The sequence below is a fragment of the Procambarus clarkii genome, chromosome 73 (genome assembly GCF_040958095.1).
Source record: "Procambarus clarkii isolate CNS0578487 chromosome 73, FALCON_Pclarkii_2.0, whole genome shotgun sequence".
Taxonomy (NCBI): domain Eukaryota; kingdom Metazoa; phylum Arthropoda; class Malacostraca; order Decapoda; family Cambaridae; genus Procambarus; species Procambarus clarkii.
Window position 1 is genome coordinate 24693808 of NC_091222.1, and position 20727 is coordinate 24714534.

General features: G+C 46.1%; 1 protein-coding gene across 4 annotated transcripts in view; it reads left to right on the top strand.

Moving 5' to 3' along the window:
* The window catches only part of bgm (acyl-CoA synthetase bubblegum family member 1), a 151389-nt gene that overhangs the window by 93467 nt on the left and 37195 nt on the right, over nt 1-20727 (top strand). Inside the window, exon 1 of one of the 4 annotated variants that reach the window (XM_045768313.2) lies at nt 7425-7618. The exons of 2 other annotated variants lie outside the window; for them this stretch is intronic. Coding sequence is in view for 1 of the 2 variants with exons in the window: in XM_069312701.1 (XP_069168802.1) it covers nt 18912-18961 (50 nt within the window). In the remaining variant the exon portion in view is untranslated. Of the gene's footprint in view, nt 1-7424; nt 7619-18896; nt 18962-20727 lie in introns of those variants that run through there. One more of the 4 variants, XM_069312701.1, reaches the window with a different exon arrangement.

The following is a 20727-nucleotide window of genomic DNA, read 5'->3' on the forward strand; positions in this document are numbered from 1 at the left end:
ATTTATAAGACGATATAAGTGTCATCCTCTTGGCGCTGAACACTTTGTAATTTGTCAATAAAATACACAAAAATCACTATAGAATACATAAGAACATAAGAACAAAGGTAACTGCAGAAGGCCTATTGGCCCATACGAGGCAGCTCCTATCTATAACCACCCAATCCCACTCATATACTTGTCCAACCCGCGCTTGAAACAATCGAGGGACCCCAACTCCACCACGTTACGCGGCAATTGGTTCCACAAATCAACAACCCTGTTACTGAACCAGTATTTACCCAAGTCTTTCCTAAATCTAAACTTATCCAATTTATACCCATTGTTTCGTGTTCTGTCTTGAGTTGATACTTTTAATACCCCATCAATATCCCCCCCCCCCGCCACGTCCATTCATCCACCCGCAAACCTCTATCACGTCACCCCCAACCCCTCGCCCCTCCAGCGAATGCAATCCAAGCCCTATCAATCCCTCCTCACATGAAAGACCTCCAATCCGGGGAACCAACTCGTCAACCCACGCTGGACACGCTCAAGCGAATCCACATCCATTCCACAGCACGGCGACCAAAACTGAACTGCACAATCCAAATGGGGCCCAACCAGAGCAAAAGACAGCTGAAGAACCACTCCAGGCGCCCCGTCACCAACGCCTCGACTATCAAATCCCAGTGTCCAATTCGCCTCACTACGAACATTCATTGATCCTTTTGCTTCAAATTCCCACCAATCACAACTCCCAGATCCCCCCCGCAATCCGACTTCGCAATCCCAACACCACCCAGCCCGCATCCTGCAACTCCATCATCACCACCCAGCCCCAAAACTCTACACCCATCAGCAAGACACTGCATCCACCAATCCTCAAATGAATTGAAAAGCTGTCCAACTTTTACATCATTCAAAATCAATACTAAAAAGTACCTAATTTCATCTTCATAGTTTTACACTTTTTGCCTTAAAATTGCACTGTATCAATTGCTACCCAATCTCCCAACCTTTATGTTCCCAATTTGAACATCTTTACCATTGTGATCATTGCTGTTTTCTTATATGTGCTGCCAATCTGTTGTATGGTGTTTATAAATCTTGTTTATCTGTATCTTTTGCTACCCAGTCTCCCAATCTTTATGTACCCAATCTGAACATGTTTACCATTGTGATCATTGCTGTCTTATATGTGCTGTCAATCTGCTGTATGGTGTCTATTAACCTTGTTTAAATTACTAATCAAGCTGTCAATGTAATTAATCAGAGCTTTAATATAACAATGTGCTTTAATATACCTACTTATCTCTCTCATCTCATTCTTCTCTTGTAATGTATCTTTATCATTTATCAATTGTGATTGAAATTACCTACTTAAAATTATCTGCTAGATTAAGGACCTGCCCGAAACGCTGCGCGTACTAGTGGCTTTACAAGAGTGTAAATACTGTACTATCCAATGTATTCTCACAAACCCAATGTACCTTCTTGTATATATATAAATAAAATAAATAAATAAATCCTTCGACCATTCCAAAACCCTACCTAGATCAACTCGAAGTGACAGCGAGTCCTCCCCCGCGTCGAGTTCCCTACCGATCCCCGTATCATCTGCAAACCCGCAGATGCCGCTACTCAAACCTGAATCCAAATCACCTACATATACCACAAACAGCAGAGGTCCCAGGACAGAGCCCTGAGGCACCCCACCAACAACACCGTCCCACTCTGACTCAACCCCACCCACACCAACTCTCCGCCTCCGCCTCGTATGGGCCAATAGGCCTTCTGCAGTTACCTTTGTTCTTATGTTCTTGACAACAGATTTTGTCACTCATTGAATCATGGTTGAATTTAATTGCACTTGCAAGATGTTCTCGTGATTCGTTATAGCAATTACACGGATTAGAAGGCACCAATCAATCACCACCCTGGAAACACAAACCGAAACTGTCTCTATTTTCCGCTTGTTACAACTTGAAATAAAGTTGTTACATCTTGGCTTAATGTGTTTATGACGTATTATAACGTTGTTACAACTTGCTATATTGGTTGTTATATCTGGTTAGGTGTTAAAACTTGTCCGAACGTTGTACCAACGTCGTAGTTTCGGTGTGTGTTTGGCGGGCAGTTGATTGACAGGCGGGACCAAAGAGCCAGAGCTCAACCCCCCATAAGCACAACTAGGTGAGCACCTGGCTGTGTCATCAAAGCAATGGTACCTAGAGCCTGTCGGCCGAGCGGACAGCACGCTGGACTAGTGATCCTGTGGTCCTGGGTTCGATCCCAGGCACTGGCGAGAAACAATAGGCAGAGTTTTTTTCACCCTATGCCCCTGTTACCTAGCAGTAAAATAGGTACCTGGGTGTTAGTCAGCTGTCACGGGCTGCTTCCTGGGGGTGGAGGCCTGGTCGAGGACCGGGCCGCGGGGACACTAAAGCCCCAAAATCATCTCAAGATAACCTCAAGAAGATACCTCAGACTGCTGTCAGCATTTCATAAGAAGTCTTGGGCTTCTTTATGCTAGACTCGGCCTCAAAGCATGTCACGCCATCTATTGGGGTTTTCTCTAAACAAAATCAACTTCCATAAGTGATTCTGTCAAAAGCAAGTTTGACACTAAAGTTTATTCAACTGTGGATAGTTAAGTTTGACTATAAGTCAGTAAAACAGAATACTTATCCTTGTAAACACACAATGCAACTGTCCTAATTTTCCGCTTGTTACAACTTGTAATGACGTTTTTAGAACATTTTTACAACTTCCCGCCAAACACACATCGAAACTACGACGTTGGTACAACGTTCGAACAAGTTTTAACACTTCCTAACCAGTTGTAACAACCAATATATCAAGTTGTAACAACGTTCTAATACGTCATAAACACGTTAAGCCAAGATGTAACAACTTTATTACAAGTTGTAACAACGTTCTAATACGTCATAAACACGTTAAGCCAAGATGTAACAACTTTATTACAAGTTGTAACAAGCGGAAAATAGAGACAGTTTCGGTTTGTGTTTCCAGGGTTGTCAGGGGTTTAAACTCGGTCGAAAGTTGTAGCAACGTTGTAGTTTGGTTGTGTTTGGGGGCACACTAGTTCAGGTTTATGTAAGGAAGAAATTGTTAATTTATATTGGGTTAATTTTCCCATTTTCTGTTGACATAGAAAGAGAGGAATTTACATTATTTGTCATGCAAAGGTTACGATAATGGGTTATAAGGAGGAGCGCCCAGGGGCCAGATTCACGAAAGCTCTTACGCAAGCACTTACGAACCTGGGACCAGACTCACGAAGCAGTTACGCAAGCACTTACGAACCTGGGGCCAGATTCACGAAGCAGTTACGCAAGTACTTACGAACCTGGGGCCAGATTCACGAAGCAGTTACGCAAGCACTTATGAACCTGGGGCCAGATTCACGAAAGCACTTACGCAAGCATTTACGAACCTGGGACCAGACTCACGAAGCAGTTACGCAAGCACTTACGAACCTGGGGCCAGATTCACGAAGCAGTTACGCAAGCACTTATGAACCTGGGGCCAGATTCACGAAAGCACTTACGCAAGCACTTACGAACTTGGGGCCAGATTCACGAAGCAGTTACGCAAGCACTTACGAACGTGTCCATCTTTCCTCAGTCTTTGACGGCTTTGGTTACATTTATTAAACAGTTTACAAGCATGAAAACTTGCCAATCAACTGTTGTTATTGTTATAAACAGCCTCCTGGTGCTTCGGAGCTCATTAACTGTTTAATAATTGTAAACAAAGCCGCCAAAGATTGTGAAAAGATGGACAGGTTCGTAAGTGTTTGCGTAACTGCTTCGTGAATCTGGCCCCAGGTTCGTAAGTGCTTGCGGAACTGCTTCGTGAATCTGGCCCCAGGTTCGTAAGTGCTTGCGTAACTGCTTCGTGAATCTGGCCCCAGGTTCGTAAGTGATTGCGTAACTGCTTCGTGAATCTGGCCCCAGGTTCACTAGATAATATTTAACTGTTTATTGATATTTTGCAGTGTCCGTGGCGCAGTGGTACGATCCTCGCCCAGCGCTATAGCCCCTGGGTTCGTCTGGGTTCGTATCCTGGCCGGGGAGGATTGACTGGGCACCAATCCTGAACTGTAGCCTCTGTTTACCCAACAGTAAAATGGGTTCCTGGTTGTTAAACAATTTGGCCGGTCGTATTCCAGGGAAAATTAGGTTTAAGGACCTGCTCTATTTGTAATTGGGGGGAGGCGGGGGCCTTTGACAAGCCGCCGGCATCCTCTCCTCATCGAGGCCACTAGTATTGGTGGTCCACAGGTAAATTCAGGTGTATATAAATACAAAAAACTCCTTAATAGCTTAACTGCCCAATTACTGGGCGAGAGATAACATTAGAGCCTGATTGGCACTTATCAAACTGCTGTCTCCAGTGACACTCTACCCTTCTACCTCTTCCCACTCTACTGTCTACATCTACTCTACCTTTTTCTACTCATCTTCTTCCTCTGTCTTTCTTACTAAGTCTACCCTGCATCCCATTTTCTGTTTAAACATTCACCTCTTAATAGAACGTCGCTTTTTTAACGTATAATCTCCCTAAGGCCAAAAATCGTCGTATTAGAAAACGGAAGCGGCTGGCGAAAGTGACGAACTGTCCCGTTTTCTGTTGTGGGTCCTCTGGCAGGTTAGGATAAGGGCACTTTAGTACGTCAGTTTCCTGACGTTTGGGGGAGCCTTAGGACCTATACCCATCCTGTGGGTGGTAGTGGGCCCCATACCCATCCTGTGGGTGGTAGTGGACCCCATACCCATCCTGTGGGTGGTAGTGGACCCCCATACCCATCCTGTGGGTGGTAGTGGGCCCCATACCCATCCTGTGGGTGGTAGTGGACCCCATGCCCATCCTGTGGGTGGTAGTGGACCCCATGCCCATCCTGTGGGTGGTAGTGGACCCCATGCCCATCCTGTGGGTGGTAGTGGACCCCATACCCATCCCGTGGGTGGTAGTGGACCCCATACCCATCCTGTGGGTGGTAGTGGACCCCATACCCATCCTGTGGGTGGTAGTGGACCCCATACCCATCCTGTGGGTGGTAGTGGGCCCCATGCCCATCCTGTGGGTGGTAGTGGGCCCCATACCCATCCTGTGGGTGGTAGTGGGCCCCATACCCATCCTGTGGGTGGTGGTGGACCCCATACCCATCCTGTGGGTGGTAGTGGGCCCCATACCCATCCTGTGGGTGGTAGTGGACCTAATACCCATCCTGTGGGTGGTAGTGGGCCCCATACCCATCCTGTGGGTGGTAGTGGGCCCCATACCCATCCTGTGGGTGGTAGTGGGCCCCATACCCATCCTGTGGGTGGTAGCGGCCCCCATACCCAGCCTGTGGGTGGTAGTGGACCCCCATACCCATCCTGTGGGTGGTAGTGGACCCCATGCTCATCCTGTGGGTGGTAGTGGACCCCATGTCCATCCTGTGGGTGGTAGTGGACCCCCATACCCATCCTGTGGGTGGTAGTGGACCCCCATACCCATCCTGTGGGTGGTAGTGGACCCCATACCCATCCTGTGGGTGGTAGTGGACCCCATACCCATCCTGTGGGGTGGTAGTGGACCCCATGCCCATCCTGTGGGTGGTAGTGGACCCCATACCCATCCTGTGGGTGGTAGTAGACCCCATACCCATCCTGTGGGTGGTAGTGGACCCCATACCCATCCTGTGGGTGGTAGTGGGCCCCATGCCCATCCTGTGGGTGGTAGTGGACCCCATACCCATCCTGTGGGTGGTAGTGAACCCCATGCCCAGCCTGTGGGTGGTAGTGGACCCCATACCCATCCTGTGGAGTGGTAGTGGACACCATACCCATCCTGTGGGTGGTAGTGGGCCCCATGCCCATCCTGTGGGTGGTAGTGGACCCCATACCCATCCTGTGGGTGGTAGTGGACCCCATACCCATCCTGTGGGTGGTAGTGGACCCCATACCCATCCTGTGGGTGGTAGTGGGCCCCATACCCATCCTGTGAGTGGTAGTGGACCCCATACCCATCCTGTGAGTGGTAGTGGACCCCATATACCCATCCTGTGAGTGGTAGTGGACCCCATATACCCACCCTGTGGTATAGAACATCTCTGCCCTGTCGCGGGAGTCGAACGCGGGCCCTTTTGATTGTGACTCGCCTGGGAACTTTATCAGGCCCCTTAAGTTGATAATAAACTTATATAGTCTTGAGTACTTGCCACTCAGGCAGGAAAGGGAAGCTTGCCAATCAGGTTTTAGCCGACGTGAACGCCCTCGACCACCTCGTAACTCTGTGATAAATACTCCTGTGTATCCTGGGATCTGGAATCTTATATAACGAGGTTGTGCGTCCTCTTAAGATCGTCGTACGTGCGCCCCGCGATCATCGTACGTGCTCCCTGTGGTTGTCGTAAGTGCTTTCTGTGGTCGTCGTAAAGGCTCCCTTTGTTGTCGTTTTAAGTGCTTTCTCTATGGTCATAGTACGTGCTGCCTGCGATTATCGTACGTGCTCCCTCTATGGTTATAGTACGGGCTCCCTGTGATTATCGTACGTGCTCCCTCTATGGTCGTCGTACGTGCTGCCTGCAATCATCGTACGTACTTCCTGTGGTCGTCGTAAGTGCTCCCTTTGTTGTCGTCTTACGTGCTCCCTCTATGGTGGTCGTACGTGGTGCTTGTGATTATCGTATGTGCTCCCTGTGGTCGTCGTAAGTGCTCCCTTTGCTGTCGTCTTACGTGCTCCCTCTATGGTGGTCGTACGTGGTGCTTGTGATTATCGTATGTGCTCCCCGCGGTCGTCGTAAGTGCTCCCTTTGTTGTCGTCTTACGTGCTCCCTCTATGGTGGTCGTACGTGCTGCCTGTGATCAACGTACGATGCATCGATCACCGTGCTAGCAACCGCCACGCATAAGCCCTTTGCTACGTCGACCCGCGCATCGTACGAGAGTAGCATGACCTGCAGTGTCTCAACCCCACGGAAATAACGCTCTTAAGCACATGCCAACAAAGGCTATTTTACAGCGACCACAACAAAACGTCCCAAGCGAGGCAAATGTAATATAGTATGGTATTATGACCTGTGTGATACAAGGCCGTAAAGGTGGTTTTACTTCTGCATTGCTGAGAGTCCGGCCGGAGGATCACACCACCGGGGCTCGACCAATCAGGTGAGAGAAGGCGGGGTGTCGACCCACCATGTGGTGCTGACGTCACAAATCTCATTGCCAGAGACAGGTATTATTTCCCATTTACCATTCCATTAGGAAAGATTATAAATGAATTATAACATTGTTTTGATAAATATAAACATGAGTTAGGGAAATAAGTGCTCCCTCAGGGGGAGGAAAATGTATAGAATTAGTGTTATGAAAAAGACGCGGTGGCAACAAACAATGACGTCACGCGCGGGGAATTTAAACGCTACGTGGCTCGCTGTGGCGGCCACGGCAAGCTTGTGTGACCGTGTCTGGCGTGCTGGGTAGACGGCGGCTAGCTCTCTCTCTACCTCCTTCTGTGTCTCTACGGCCTCTTCCTCCTCCTAGTGGCAGGAACCTATACCACCCACTGGAGCCTTGACCACCCACTGGAGCCTTGACCACCTACCTCTTGGTCAACCAAGATCCAGGTGAGTGGGGTGGAGGCTGATTGACAGGTGTCAAGCTGTCATATATGACACGTGTCAAGCTGTCATATATGACGTGTGACGGGTGTGTTGACAAGTGTATTGCTGACGTGTTACAAACGTCACGTGAAAGGTGACGTGGGTATTTAAAAGCAAGACTTTAGAAAAAAAAATGTTTTTTAATTTTTTTACGCATTTAAAGCGTATAAGCGTATTTGTGTTGTAATGAGATTTGTGAGTGAGTTGGTATGAGGTGTTGGGCGTTGCTGGTGGGCCTGGTGTGGGCTGTGAAGGGCATGAGATACATGGACCAACTTGAGGAAATTCTTGTGTCGTGGCGACGCCTCGGGCTGTGGTACGCTAAGCGCCTCTCCCTTTCTTTGCTCAGTCTCTCCCTTCCTGTTCCTTCTCTCCTTGTGGTACGCCTCTCCCCCTCTCTCCTCTCCCTTCCTTTCCTACCCTCTCTCTCCCTTCCTGTCTCCCTCCCTGTGGTACGCCTCTCCCCCGCTCTCCTCTCCCTTTCTTTGCTACCCTCTCTCTCTCCCTCCCTGTGGTACGCCTTTCCCCCTCTCTCCTCTCCCTTCCTTTCCTACCCTCTCTCTCCCTTTCTGTCTCCCTCCCTGTGGTACGCCTCTCCGCCTCTCTCCTCTCCATTCCTTTGCTACCCTCTCTCTCCCTTCCTGTCTCTCTCTCCCTCCCTGTGGTACGCCTCTCCCCCTCTCTCCTCTCCCTTCCTTTCCTACCCTCTCTCTCCCTTCCTGTCTCCCTCCCTGTGGTACGCCTCTCCCCCTCTCTCCTCTCCATTCCTTTGCTACCCTCTCTCTCTTCCTGTCTCTCTCTCCCTCCGTGGTACGCCTCTCCCCCTCTCTCCTCTCCCTTTCTTTGCTACCCTCTCTCTCCCTTCCTGTCTCTCTCCCTGTGGTACGCCTCTTTCTCTCTTTTTCTGTCTGTCTGTCTGTCTCTTTCCTGGGCTGAGAGCTTGGCTATAGTGTGAGCAGGGAGGTGTTTCTGCTATCCTGCTATCGCCCTCCCTGCCTGCTATCCTGGCGATACCTGTTCATATTATACGTCAGTTTCTAAGCGTAAATTACGCTTGTCGCAATATTTTGTTATATCCGGGGCTTTTTAATGTATTATTGTATAGGTTGTTTCTCTCGACTAAATGCTAGTTTGTCGTTAATTATTTGGTTAATTGTTTAATGTCATTGTTGATAGTTTAAATTGCCTCATTAGTCGCGGTAATTTTATTATGCTGTAATTATGCATTTCTTCCTATTACGATGTTTTAATTGGTTTATACTTTGGAATAGTCATTATGGACTGTTTAGGTGATGTGGTGAGACAGAATTGGCTTGTTTCACAAATCACAAAACCCTTAAGATTTGCACATATATTGGGAATTCACTAAGCGGGTTTAATGTAACATTAGTTTCGAGATTTAAATTTTAAATTTTGCCCCGAGGGGAGTTTATTGGGCAGCCTCACTTGTGGACATACCGCCATAGCATGTCCACACTCCCCAATAGGAAGAAAACCCGCTGCGTTCTGAGATCTGGCCCTAATATTGCCAAATAGAGGCGCCTTCTTGGGTGACATTTGAGCGTAGTGACCCAGATGTGTCGTGGCTGGGCTTGGCCGTGGGTATTGACACATGAGCCATAGTCAACACTGGTGGTGACCTTGTGGGGGCCACACTATCAGGAGCTGAATGGACAGCGCTTGGGACTCGTAATCCCAGGGCCCGGGTTGGATCCCGGCCACTAGCGGAAACAGATAGGCAGAGTTTTTCACCCTGATACCCATGTTACCTAGCAATAAATAGGTACATGGGAGTTGGCTATTACAGGCTGCTTGGTGGTGTGGGGGGGGATTTGTTAATAAGTTGATTGATTGACAAGAGGCGGGCCAAAAGAGCAGAGCTCAACCCCCGCAAGCACAGCTAGGTGAATGTAGCTAGGTAATTACCTAAGTGTAATTACAGGATGAGAGCTACGCTCGTGGTGTCCCATCTTCCCAGCACTGTCGTATAACGCTTTGGTGTGAATGCAGCTGGGTGAATGCAGCTAGGTGAATATAGCTAGGTGAATATAGCTAGGTGAATGCAGCTAGGTGATAGCCTCGTGCGTCCCTGACAGTGTCTGGCAGAGTTTCTCCCAGTCGCCTAAACTAGGATTTGGCACGCTTCTCTGACCTTCACCTGTTTTTTTTCCTTTAATAATGTGTATTTTGATCATGGGTACGCTGTAACCTTAGCCAGCGTCTGGGGGATTACTCTAGCTCGCCTTAGATCAGTCAAATACGGGGATTTTATACATCAAAATACGATGTAGTATCATTAGAGAGGAGGTCCCGTGCTCATTTTAAACTTTTTGCTGTTTAGATAAGATTTTGTAATTACTCTACAATACAAAGATTATAGTTTTAAGCAATTTAGATAGAACCTATTCACTTTATAACGAGTCTGGGGAAAAAATTAAACTTTAAAAACCGCTTAAATATATTCCTAGGCCCTAAACACTTGTACTAGATTAGGCCTAGGTTATAGTGTATTAGGGAGCCGGTCGGCCGAGCGGACAGCACGCTGGACTTGTGATCCTGTGGTCCTGGGTTCGATCCCAGGCGCCGGCGAGAAACAATGGGCAGAGTTTCTTTCACCCTATGTCCCTGTTACCTAGCAGTAAAATAGGTACCTGGGTGTTAGTCAGCTGTCACGGGCTGCTTCCTGGGGGTGGAGGCCTGGTCGAGGACCGGGCCGCGGGGACACTAAAAGCCCCGAAATCATCTCAAGATAACCTAAAGAAGGCTAGGAAGGTTAGGTTTATTTCTATGCAACGCTATTAGAAAATAATTTTCAGCTTTGTCCAACTCTATAGTGTAGATTTCGACTTCCTAATTTTGCTGTACGTCGTATATACTGTACTATGGATCAGTACTGTAAGTACTACCACACCAGGAGAGTTGTACAGAACTTCATTTTCTCGTGAGAATAGGTGTGAATCATTGCAGGTGTGAATCATTGCAGGTGTGAATCATTGCAGGTGTGAATCATTGCAGGTGTGAATCATTGCAGGTGTGAATCATTGCAGGTGTGAATCATTGCAGGTGTGAATCATTGCAGGTGTGAATCATTGTAGGTCCAATTACTTGGGTGATTAAGTTTGATCGTTTTAACCAACATGCAATTAATGGAGACATGATCGTAAATTGTAAATCTCGCTAAAGTATATTGGAAACTATTGGAAAGTCTAGGCGAGTATTGTTAATTGGTTTTAAAGAATTTGCTACTAGTTTAATGCCATTAAGCTAATCCATAAATCGCTCTATGCTTATTTCACGTATTTTAAGGATAAATCTTGGCATTAATTGATGAACCGGCAGCTTGATTGCTGTTGAAAGTAGTTGACGAATAGTTTTCAAAGCTGTTTGCACATAGCATTACTTTGATAATACGAGGAATGAGTTTGTATAATTGTGCACTGAGCAATATCGTTGACTAGGCAAACATTATCATCCACGTGTACCTGTGACTATCCACGTGTACCTGTGGATAGTCACAGGGGCATGCAGTCCACGTGTACCTGTGGATAGTCACAGGGGCATGCAGTCCACGTGTGTACCTGTGGATAGTCACAGGGGCATGCAGTCCACGTGTGTACCTGTGGATAGTCACAGGGGCATGCAGTCCACGTGTGTACCTGTGGATAGTCACAGGGGCATGCAGTCCGTGTGTACCTGTGGATAGTCACAGGGGCATGCAGTCCGTGTGTACCTGTGGATAGTCACAGGTGCATGCAGTCCACGTGTGTACCTGTGGATAGTCACAGGTGCATACAGTCCACGTGTGTACCTGTGGATAGTCACAGGGGCATGCAGTCCACGTGTGTACCTGTGGATAGTCACAGGGGCATGCAGTCCACGTGTGTACCTGTGGATAGTCACAGGTGCATACAGTCCACGTGTGTACCTGTGGATAGTCACAGGTGCATACAGTCCACGTGTGTACCTGTGGATAGTCACAGGTGCATACAGTCCGTGTGTACCTGTGGATAGTCACAGGTGCATACAGTCCACGTGTGTACCTGTGGATAGTCACAGGTGCATGCAGTGCACGTGTGTACCTGTGGATAGTCACAGGTGCATGCAGTGCACGTGTGTACCTGTGGATAGTCACAGGTGCATGCAGTCCACGTGTGTACCTGTGGATAGTCACAGGGGCATGCGGTCCGTGTGTACCTGTGGATAGTCACAGGGGCATGCGGTCCACGTGTGTACCTGTGGATAGTCACAGGGGCATGCAGTCCACGTGTGTACCTGTGGATAGTCACAGGGGCATACAGTCCACGTGTGTACCTGTGGATAGTCACAGGTGCATGCAGTCCACGTGTGTACCTGTGGATAGTCACAGGTGCATGCAGTCCACGTGTGTACCTGTGGATAGTCACAGGGGCATGCGGTCCACGTGTGTACCTGTGGATAGTCACAGGGGCATGCAGTCCACGTGTGTACCTGTGGATAGTCACAGGGGCATACAGTCCACGTGTGTACCTGTGGATAGTCACAGGTGCATACAGTCCACGTGTGTACCTGTGGATAGTCACAGGTGCATGCAGTCCGTGTGTACCTGTGGATAGTCATAGGTGCATACAGTGCACCTGTAATTTGTACCGACGTTCGTATGAACAGCGGCCGTTGTGTAATTTTAAGTGGCATAAAAAAATTTTTTAGTAGCTTTCTTGACAACTGAATGGCCCGTCTGACTACTGGGGCCTGATAGCCGAGTGGACAGCGCTCAGGATTCATAGTCCCCCGGACCCTAGAAGGCGTAAACAAATGGCCAATTTCTTTCACCCTGATGCCTATGTTCGCCTAGCAGTAAATAGGTAGCTGGGAGTTACAGCTGCTACAGGCTGCCTCCTGGGGGTGTGGGGAGGGGGGGGGGTTGATTTATTGACAGTTGAGGCTGTCCTATAGAGCCAGAGCAAAATTTTTAATAGATTTTGTAACGAGCGCAAGTAGGCGAATAGTATTAAATAGTCGTATTTATAGTTGGATAGTTACGTTCCGTATTAACGAGTCGATACCAATTGACAGGATTATAAGGACCTTGACAAGGTTAGAGGACCGGGCCGCGGGGACATAGAGCCCTGAAATCACAAGGTATCATCACCTCAGCTTGCCCTTAGAGTACGTTCAGTAAAATATCTTCAAAGGTACCGAGAGCTGGTGCCTGTGGATGGCGTCAGAGATGCTGCTTGCTATGCAAATTAAATGCTTATATAACTAGTTCATAAATGAGAGTTCCACGAATCACTGAGTTCAGTGGCTGAACTTTTGAGATATATACAAGAGTTGTTACATTCTTGTACAGCCACTAGTACGCGTAGCGTTTCGGGCAAGTCCTTAATCCTATGGTCCCTGGAATACGATCCCCTGCCGCGAAGAATCGTTTTTTCATCCAATTATTATTATTATTAACATCTTTATTGACAAAATTAATTACAATTTTGCCTAATCTGAGGATTTTGATAGTCTTATTAAATTGAGGTTAATGCTAGTATTCACTGTCACGCAGGACAGAGGGTCATACATAAGACAATAGGTCTAAATTTCATCCAAGTACACATTTTACTGTTGCGTTAAACAGAGGCTACAGTTAAGGAATTGCGCCCAGTAAATCCTCCCCGGCCAGGATACGAACCCATGACATAGCGCTCGCGGAACGCCAGGCGAGTGTCTTACCACTACACCACGGAGACTGCAAGACTTTACTTTTCTTTTTTTTACTTTACTTTTATTTTAAGACTTTTTTTAAGACTTTACTTTTCTCGGCCACTTGCCAGCAGGCTGGGTTATGGAGACCTTGATATCTTCTTGAGGTTATCTTGAGATGATTTCGGGGCTTTTTAGTGTCCCCGCGGCCCGGTCCTCGACCAGGCCTCCACCCCCAGGAAGCAGCCCGTGACAGCTGACTAACACCCAGGTACCTATTTTTTTACTGCTAGGTAACAGGGGCATAGGGTGAAAAACTCTGCCAATTGTTTCTCGCCGGCGCCTGGGATCGAACCCAGGACCACAGGATCACAAGTCCAGCGTGCTGTCCGCTCGGCCGACCGGCTCCCATAATATAGTCACACACACATCACACTAACGTGATGCATCAAGAGAACAAATCAGTAGAACCCTTCGGTTTCAACCCTTTTAACCCTGTCGTAGCTCAGTCGATTAAGGCACGTGTCTGGGATGCTCCCGGACGCAGGTTCGAATCCTCGTCACGGCCCTTGTGGATTGGTTCACCTTGATATAGTGCTTGGACTAGGCTATAGCAGTATAGGCACCCTGCGGACCTGCCCATCAGGTTATCAATGTGGCCATGTTTGTTCCTCTCCTGTGGCATTCTTGCAACCCGTTCTCGCACTTAGTCAATATTGACTTATTTAATAAGTGCATATGTGACTTACTAATTTGTGAATATTTTAGTTTACCTTGAAAAGCTTCATAGAAAACACCGACCTTACCTAACCTTCTTAGTATGTTAAGCATCGTATTGCTTCGTAATTACAATTATTACTTGATCTATACCTATAATAGGTTAAGTAATAATTGTAATTAAGAAACAATAAGCTGCTTATCTTAACATACTAAGAAGGTTAGGTAAGGTCGGTGTTTTCTATGAAGCTTTTCAAGGTAAACTAAAATATTCACTAATTTAGTATGTCACATGTGCACTTGTTTAATAAGTCAATATTGACATAAGTGCGAGAACGGGTTGCATTCTTCTCTGGCTACCCAAGATCCTCCCTACCCCCTGACCCTTCTTGTGGCTACCCCAAGGTCCTCTTACCCCCCCCCCCTTACCCACACACCCTTGTTGATAGTGTCCTCACGCCATGTCTACCCAAGGCTCTGACCTCCATTGACGTGCCCAACCCCTCCCCCAGTCATAATGAATGGCTCTTTACTCTGCTAGTGTGACCAGACATTTCCAGATTTCAATCATAAAAATTCTGTAAATGTGGGTCACTGCTGGCACGCGTGTTTGATTTTACTTTAAATGTGTATTGTGATGTATTGTAAATACAGGTTTGAACGAGGTTACCTTGTGGTTTCGGGGCTTATTGTCCCCGCGGCCCGGTCCTCGACCAGACCTAATCTTTGCTGGACCTGGTTATTGTCTTTCTAGACCGGCATATCATGCCGAATGCTGTCATTTCCTTCGCTTTTTTGGGTGGTAGATTTATTGTTGTTTGCACCTATCACTTATCAAACAATATTGTTTGCACCTGTCACTTATCAAACAATATTGTTTGCACCTATCACTTATCAAACAATATTGTTTGCACCTATCACTTATCAAACAATATTGTTTGCACCTATCACTTATCAAACAATATTGTTTGCACCTATCACTTATCAAACAATATTGTTTGCACCTATCACTTATCAAACAATATTGTTTGCACCTATCACTTATCAAACAATATTGTTTGCACCTATCACTTATCAAACAATATTGTTTGCACCTATCACTTATCAAACAATATTGTTTGCACCTATCACTTATCAAACAATATTGTTTGCACCTATCACTTATCAAACAATATACAAACAGTCTCCGTGGTGTAGTGGTAAGACACTCGCCTGGCGTTCCGCGAGCGCTATGTCATGGGTTCGTATCCTGGCCGGGGAGGATTTACTGGGCGCAATTCCTTAACTGTAGCCTCTGTTTAACGCAACAGTAAAATGTGTACTTGGATGAAAAAACGATTCTTCGCGGCAGGGGATCGTATTCCAGGGACCATAGGATTAAGGACTTGCCCGAAACGCTACGCGTACTAGTGGCTGTACAAGAATGTAACAACTCTTCTGTATATCTCAAAAAAAAAAAAAAATAAAAAAATAAAAAAAAAAAAAAAAAAAAAATATATACAATGTGGGGGTTTGGTTCGTCCAACCAGGCTGTTGGACGCGGCTGCTCGCAGCCTGACGTAAGAATCACAGCCTGGTTGATCAGGTATTGGTCATAGTAGGAAAATAAAATTAGGATGGAAAGTTCCAGTCTATAAACAGTCGTAGTTTAAAGTAGCAGTTGCTTTCTCCAGTTCATTCCTAGAGAACTGCTTACATTTGCTACTCTCAAATGCTCCGCGCTGTTAAAAATAAATATAGATTTATTCGGGTAAGGTACATACAATGCCTAAAGCCACTATTACGCAAAGCGTTTCCGGCAGGAAATAGGGCAGGAAATGGACCTATGCTACCCAGAATCTACAAATTCCGTCTTGGTTAAATAAGTTTAAGCAGGTTTAAGTTATTGTATTGGGTTTGTCTAGGTTTCGCGTTGCTAAACACATCCTCCAATATGACTAGTACCTCTTGCTACTATGGATGAGATAATATGGTGGTTTGTACTGTTAGTGTACTAAATAGGCATAAAGACTAAACTATTCTCAGAGCCTAAATAAGCAATCAGGCTTAATTTGTGTAATGCTTATGTGAAAGTTCTGGGAAAGGTTAAAAAACCCTATACGGTATGTTGACCAGATCACACACTAGGTGAAGGGACGACGACGTTTCAGTCTGTCCTGGACCATTCTCAAGTCGATTGTAGACTGGTCAATCGACTTGAGAATGGTCCAGGACGGACCGAAACGTCGTCGTCCCTTCACATTCTAGTGTGTGGTCTGGTCAACTTTAACCACGTTATTGTGACTCCTCGCCTGCCTATACGGTATGATACGGAACGTGCATATTTTAAATGCAACGGTAAATAGTTCTTGCATTCTCTTCTAATTCACACGAGAGATTTATTCACTCTCGTGTTCTTGATGTCCTCATAATGCACCCAGAGTCTGCCAGTGCTGACTGACCACATTCCTGTGTATGACTAACCATCCCGTGTGATGGATTGGGTTGGACAAGTATACGAGTGGGATTGGGTGGTCATAGATAGGAGCTGCCTCGTATGGGCCAATAGGCCTTCTACACTTACCTTTGTTATGTTCTTATGGTCTAATGGAGATTTTTAGCATCACGTAGTTAGAGATTTGACAATGCATTCCCCTTCATATAGCCTATGGTAGCTGCTCAAATGCAGGTGTACTTAAATGTGTTAAGTATCTCTATTTGTAATTTTTATTAAACGCTTTTGAAACGTCTACATCTTTCCTCAATCATGGTTCCTTGATTTAATATTCCTTTCAGGATTAAAACCGTTTTGGTTAATAAGCACAGTCGCTAAGAGTAAGGAGAGATGTACAGGTTTCGTTAGACCCGTAAATGGGTTAAATCATGCCGCCTGCAACCCTCGACAGTTTATTAACTTGAGTTTGTTCTAGCAATAGGCATAATTGTTTTTACAGCACTGGCCATTATAGGCCATGGTATCTACTAGATCAATTAAGCTGTCAACTGTCTAAATCGAAAAATTTTGAGAAACTGAAGCATGAATTTTTTTGCATTTAAAAAAGCGGTTCAGACCATGAATTTAGCTGTGATATCCTAGCTCTTGTGATTAGTTTTTTTCATAGATTTACAATGCTAATTAGCATATATACATTTTCTTCTGTCCTCCAGGGATAGGGTTAGAGATCAGTTAAGCATATAATTCGGCGATTTGTTGAACAATCAACCACAGAAGGTGATTGTAGTGCTATGCTAATCTAGCCTACAAACTTAAATATTTAAGTCTAGCCTACATAGTGCTGGTGTCTTTATATAGCATCATTAATGTGCATTTACTAAGGTGTAATGAAATTCCAACCGGCCCCCCCCCCCCCACATATACAGACACACGTATGTATATGTGGGGGGAATCTGTACACCTGTTGATTGACGGTTGAGAGGCGGGACCAAAGAGCCAGAGCTCAACCCCCGCAAACACAACTAGGTGAGTACACGTGTATGTATACACCCCCCCCCCCCCACACACCCAAAGAGCCAGAGCTCAACCCCCGCAAACACAACTAGGTGAGTACACGTGTATGTATACACCCCCCCACACACACCCAAAGAGCCAGAGCTCAACCCCCGCAAACACAACTAGGTGAGTACACGTGTATGTATACACCCCCCCCCACACACACCCAAAGAGCCAGAGCTCAACCCCCGCAAACACAACTAGGTGAGTACACGTGTATGTATACACCCCCCCCCCCCACACACACACCCAAAGAGCCAGAGCTCAACCCCCGCAAACACAACTAGGTGAGTACACGTGTATGTATACACCCCCCCCCACACACCCAAAGAGCCAGAGCTCAACCCCCGCAAACACAACTAGGTGAGTACACGTGTATGTATACACCCCCCCCCACACACCCAAAGAGCCAGAGCTCAACCCCCGCAAACACAACTAGGTGAGTACACGTGTATGTATACACCCCCCCCCACACACCCAAAGAGCCAGAGCTCAACCCCCGCAAACACAACTAGGTGAGTACACGTGTATGTATACACCCCCCCCCCCCACACACACCCAAAGAGCCAGAGCTCAACCCCCGCAAACACAACTAGGTGAGTACACGTGTATGTATACACCCCCCCCCCACACACACCCAAAGAGCCAGAGCTCAACCCCCGCAAACACAACTAGGTGAGTACACGTGTATGTATACACCCCCCCCCCCCCACACACACCCAAAGAGCCAGAGCTCAACCCCCGCAAACACAACTAGGTGAGTACACGTGTATGTATACACCCCCCCCCCCACACACACCCAAAGAGCCAGAGCTCAACCCCCGCAAACACAACTAGGTGAGTACACGTGTATGTATACACCCCCCCCCACACACACCCAAAGAGCCAGAGCTCAACCCCCCGCAAGCACAAATGAATACCCCCTCCACCAATGTACATTCATGGGAGGGGTAGCGTGAGGGCGCGCGCGGTAGCTGGACACACGCTACACCAGGCAGTATAATGTATTCACGGTCGTCGTACCACCAGTCTGTGGAGGATCGTGTACAGGGGAACACTGGATGGTGATCTTCTTCTACCACCTGTAGAACTTTAGGCCAAGATAACAGCCCTGTGGTGCCGAACTAAGGCCAATTTGTCCCAATTTTTTGGTAGTAATCGATAAGTTAAATACGGCTTTGTTTTCAGTCGCCCTGGAGACTGTGTTCTTGCTAATGCGGGGAAAAGTTATTGAAACTGAAATCCTAATCTAGATACTGTTTTAACTTTGATCCAATTCGGTCAAGTTGTGATTTTTCCTGTGCATCTTGTATATGTAAAGTACTAGGCTTGCCCAGAGCGACGATAGAGAGCAGAGACAGCAGACTACTGAAGCATGGCATGTCTGCTTCGCCATCCTCTCGCTACAGAAAATTCAGTCGCCACCTCAGGTAAAGATAAATCGATGCTTAGCCTGGTTTACTGGGTCACTGTGCCAGCCCTCTTAAGCTTATATTACGGGATCACCATAGCCCGGGCTACTTGGATATTTCGTTCTGAGTAGCTAAATATAAAATAACTCTAATCTTAAGTTTAATAAAGTTGCTAATTTACAAAGTTACTTTTTCTTGGTAAATTAATTCAAAGCAAGCAGAACTTTGAGGGAAATGGAGAAGTGAGTTCTAAATTTAACTGGGAATTATTGCAAAATCTTTGACGCCTAGTGGTAAAAAAGTTGAAAAGTTTTAAGGTGAAGTTTAAAAGTATCTTATCTGCATAGTTTTTTGCCAATTTTAGGCCTATTTTGGCCTAGCCTAGTCCCTAGTGTGGACATGTGGACCCAATTTAAATGTGGCTTAAAACGGTTGGATTCGAGGTGTAATTTAAAAAATATATACTTAGATTTATGATTTTGTACAGTAAGAAAATAATAAATTTGCTAATCAAGCAGAATCTAGACGTTTTTTAGAAACTATTACTAATGAAGAAAGTTCTGTTCCAGTCTAAGTGATTTCTAGTGTTCTCGGAACATTGTTATATATGTTCAGTTGATTGACAGTTGAGAGGCGGGACTAAAGAGCCAGAGCTCAACCCCCGCAAACATAATTAGGCGAGTGCATATGGCTTGTTTACCCTTTTATTTACACGGGCGAAATGCCTTTATCCTTTGCAACTTGAGTGAACATTAGAACAAAGGTAACTGGGGAAGGCCTATTGGCCCATATGAGGCAGCTCGTACATAGTGGAAGGCTATTAAACCTGTCCTCCAAAACGTATCATTTCGCGGCTGGCGAAAGTGACGTAGTGTCCCGTTTTCTGTTTTGGGTCCTCTGGTAGGTTAGAAGAAAGCATTTTAAATTGAGGTTTCTTGATGTTAAGAAACCTTAGAAGGACGGACTGAACCTTAATAGCGGGCTGCGCTATTAACTACCGCTATACCTTATACAACATAATGTTTCAACGCAATTAGTCAATGTGTCGATTTTTCCGACAAATGTCATCTCTAGGGACGAAAGAGGGTTTAAAAACAGAGGGAGACAGGCCTCAACACTAACCTTAGTGCTACGCAAATAAATCTCTATACGCATTACAACTAAATGTTCTTGTCTGCACAAGAACACTAGATATTATTGGTGTAACAAACGTGGATGAATGTAGAAAACTGGTAACCATTAGCTAAATATCGTAAATCCCTTCACTGTATGATACAGATTAGACAAGGAAGAAAAGTGACAATCTGTCCGGAAATATAAAATGCCTCGTCACATGGGGATAAAAAGTAGCTTAAAAGAACTAGTATGAATTGAAAGATAATCTATTAAGTTTATATACGGGCCACCTTTGACAGTGGAAGCAGAGCATGAATATAATGAAATGTCGAGAGCATTTAGGTTTAACGTGTTATGCGACTTCAGTCTTGGTGGAGGGTCGTGGAGGACGAATGACGGTTGGGAAACTAAAATAGTGGAATACGGAGGGTTAAAAGAGTATTTAAAAAGATTTATTTTTTCATGCAAGATGGATTACTTCAGACACATCGTCGTGCACCTTAATATAGGACGGGGACGTCACTGCCTGTGGACAAGTGTCGTATGCCGAGCGCTGACGCATTTATAAATATACGCAATTAATATAAAAGTTGGCAATTGTTTTAATACTCATTTTGTGACTTATCAAGAGCAGCACGAGGCTTGCAACTCAATTCCGCAATGCTGCA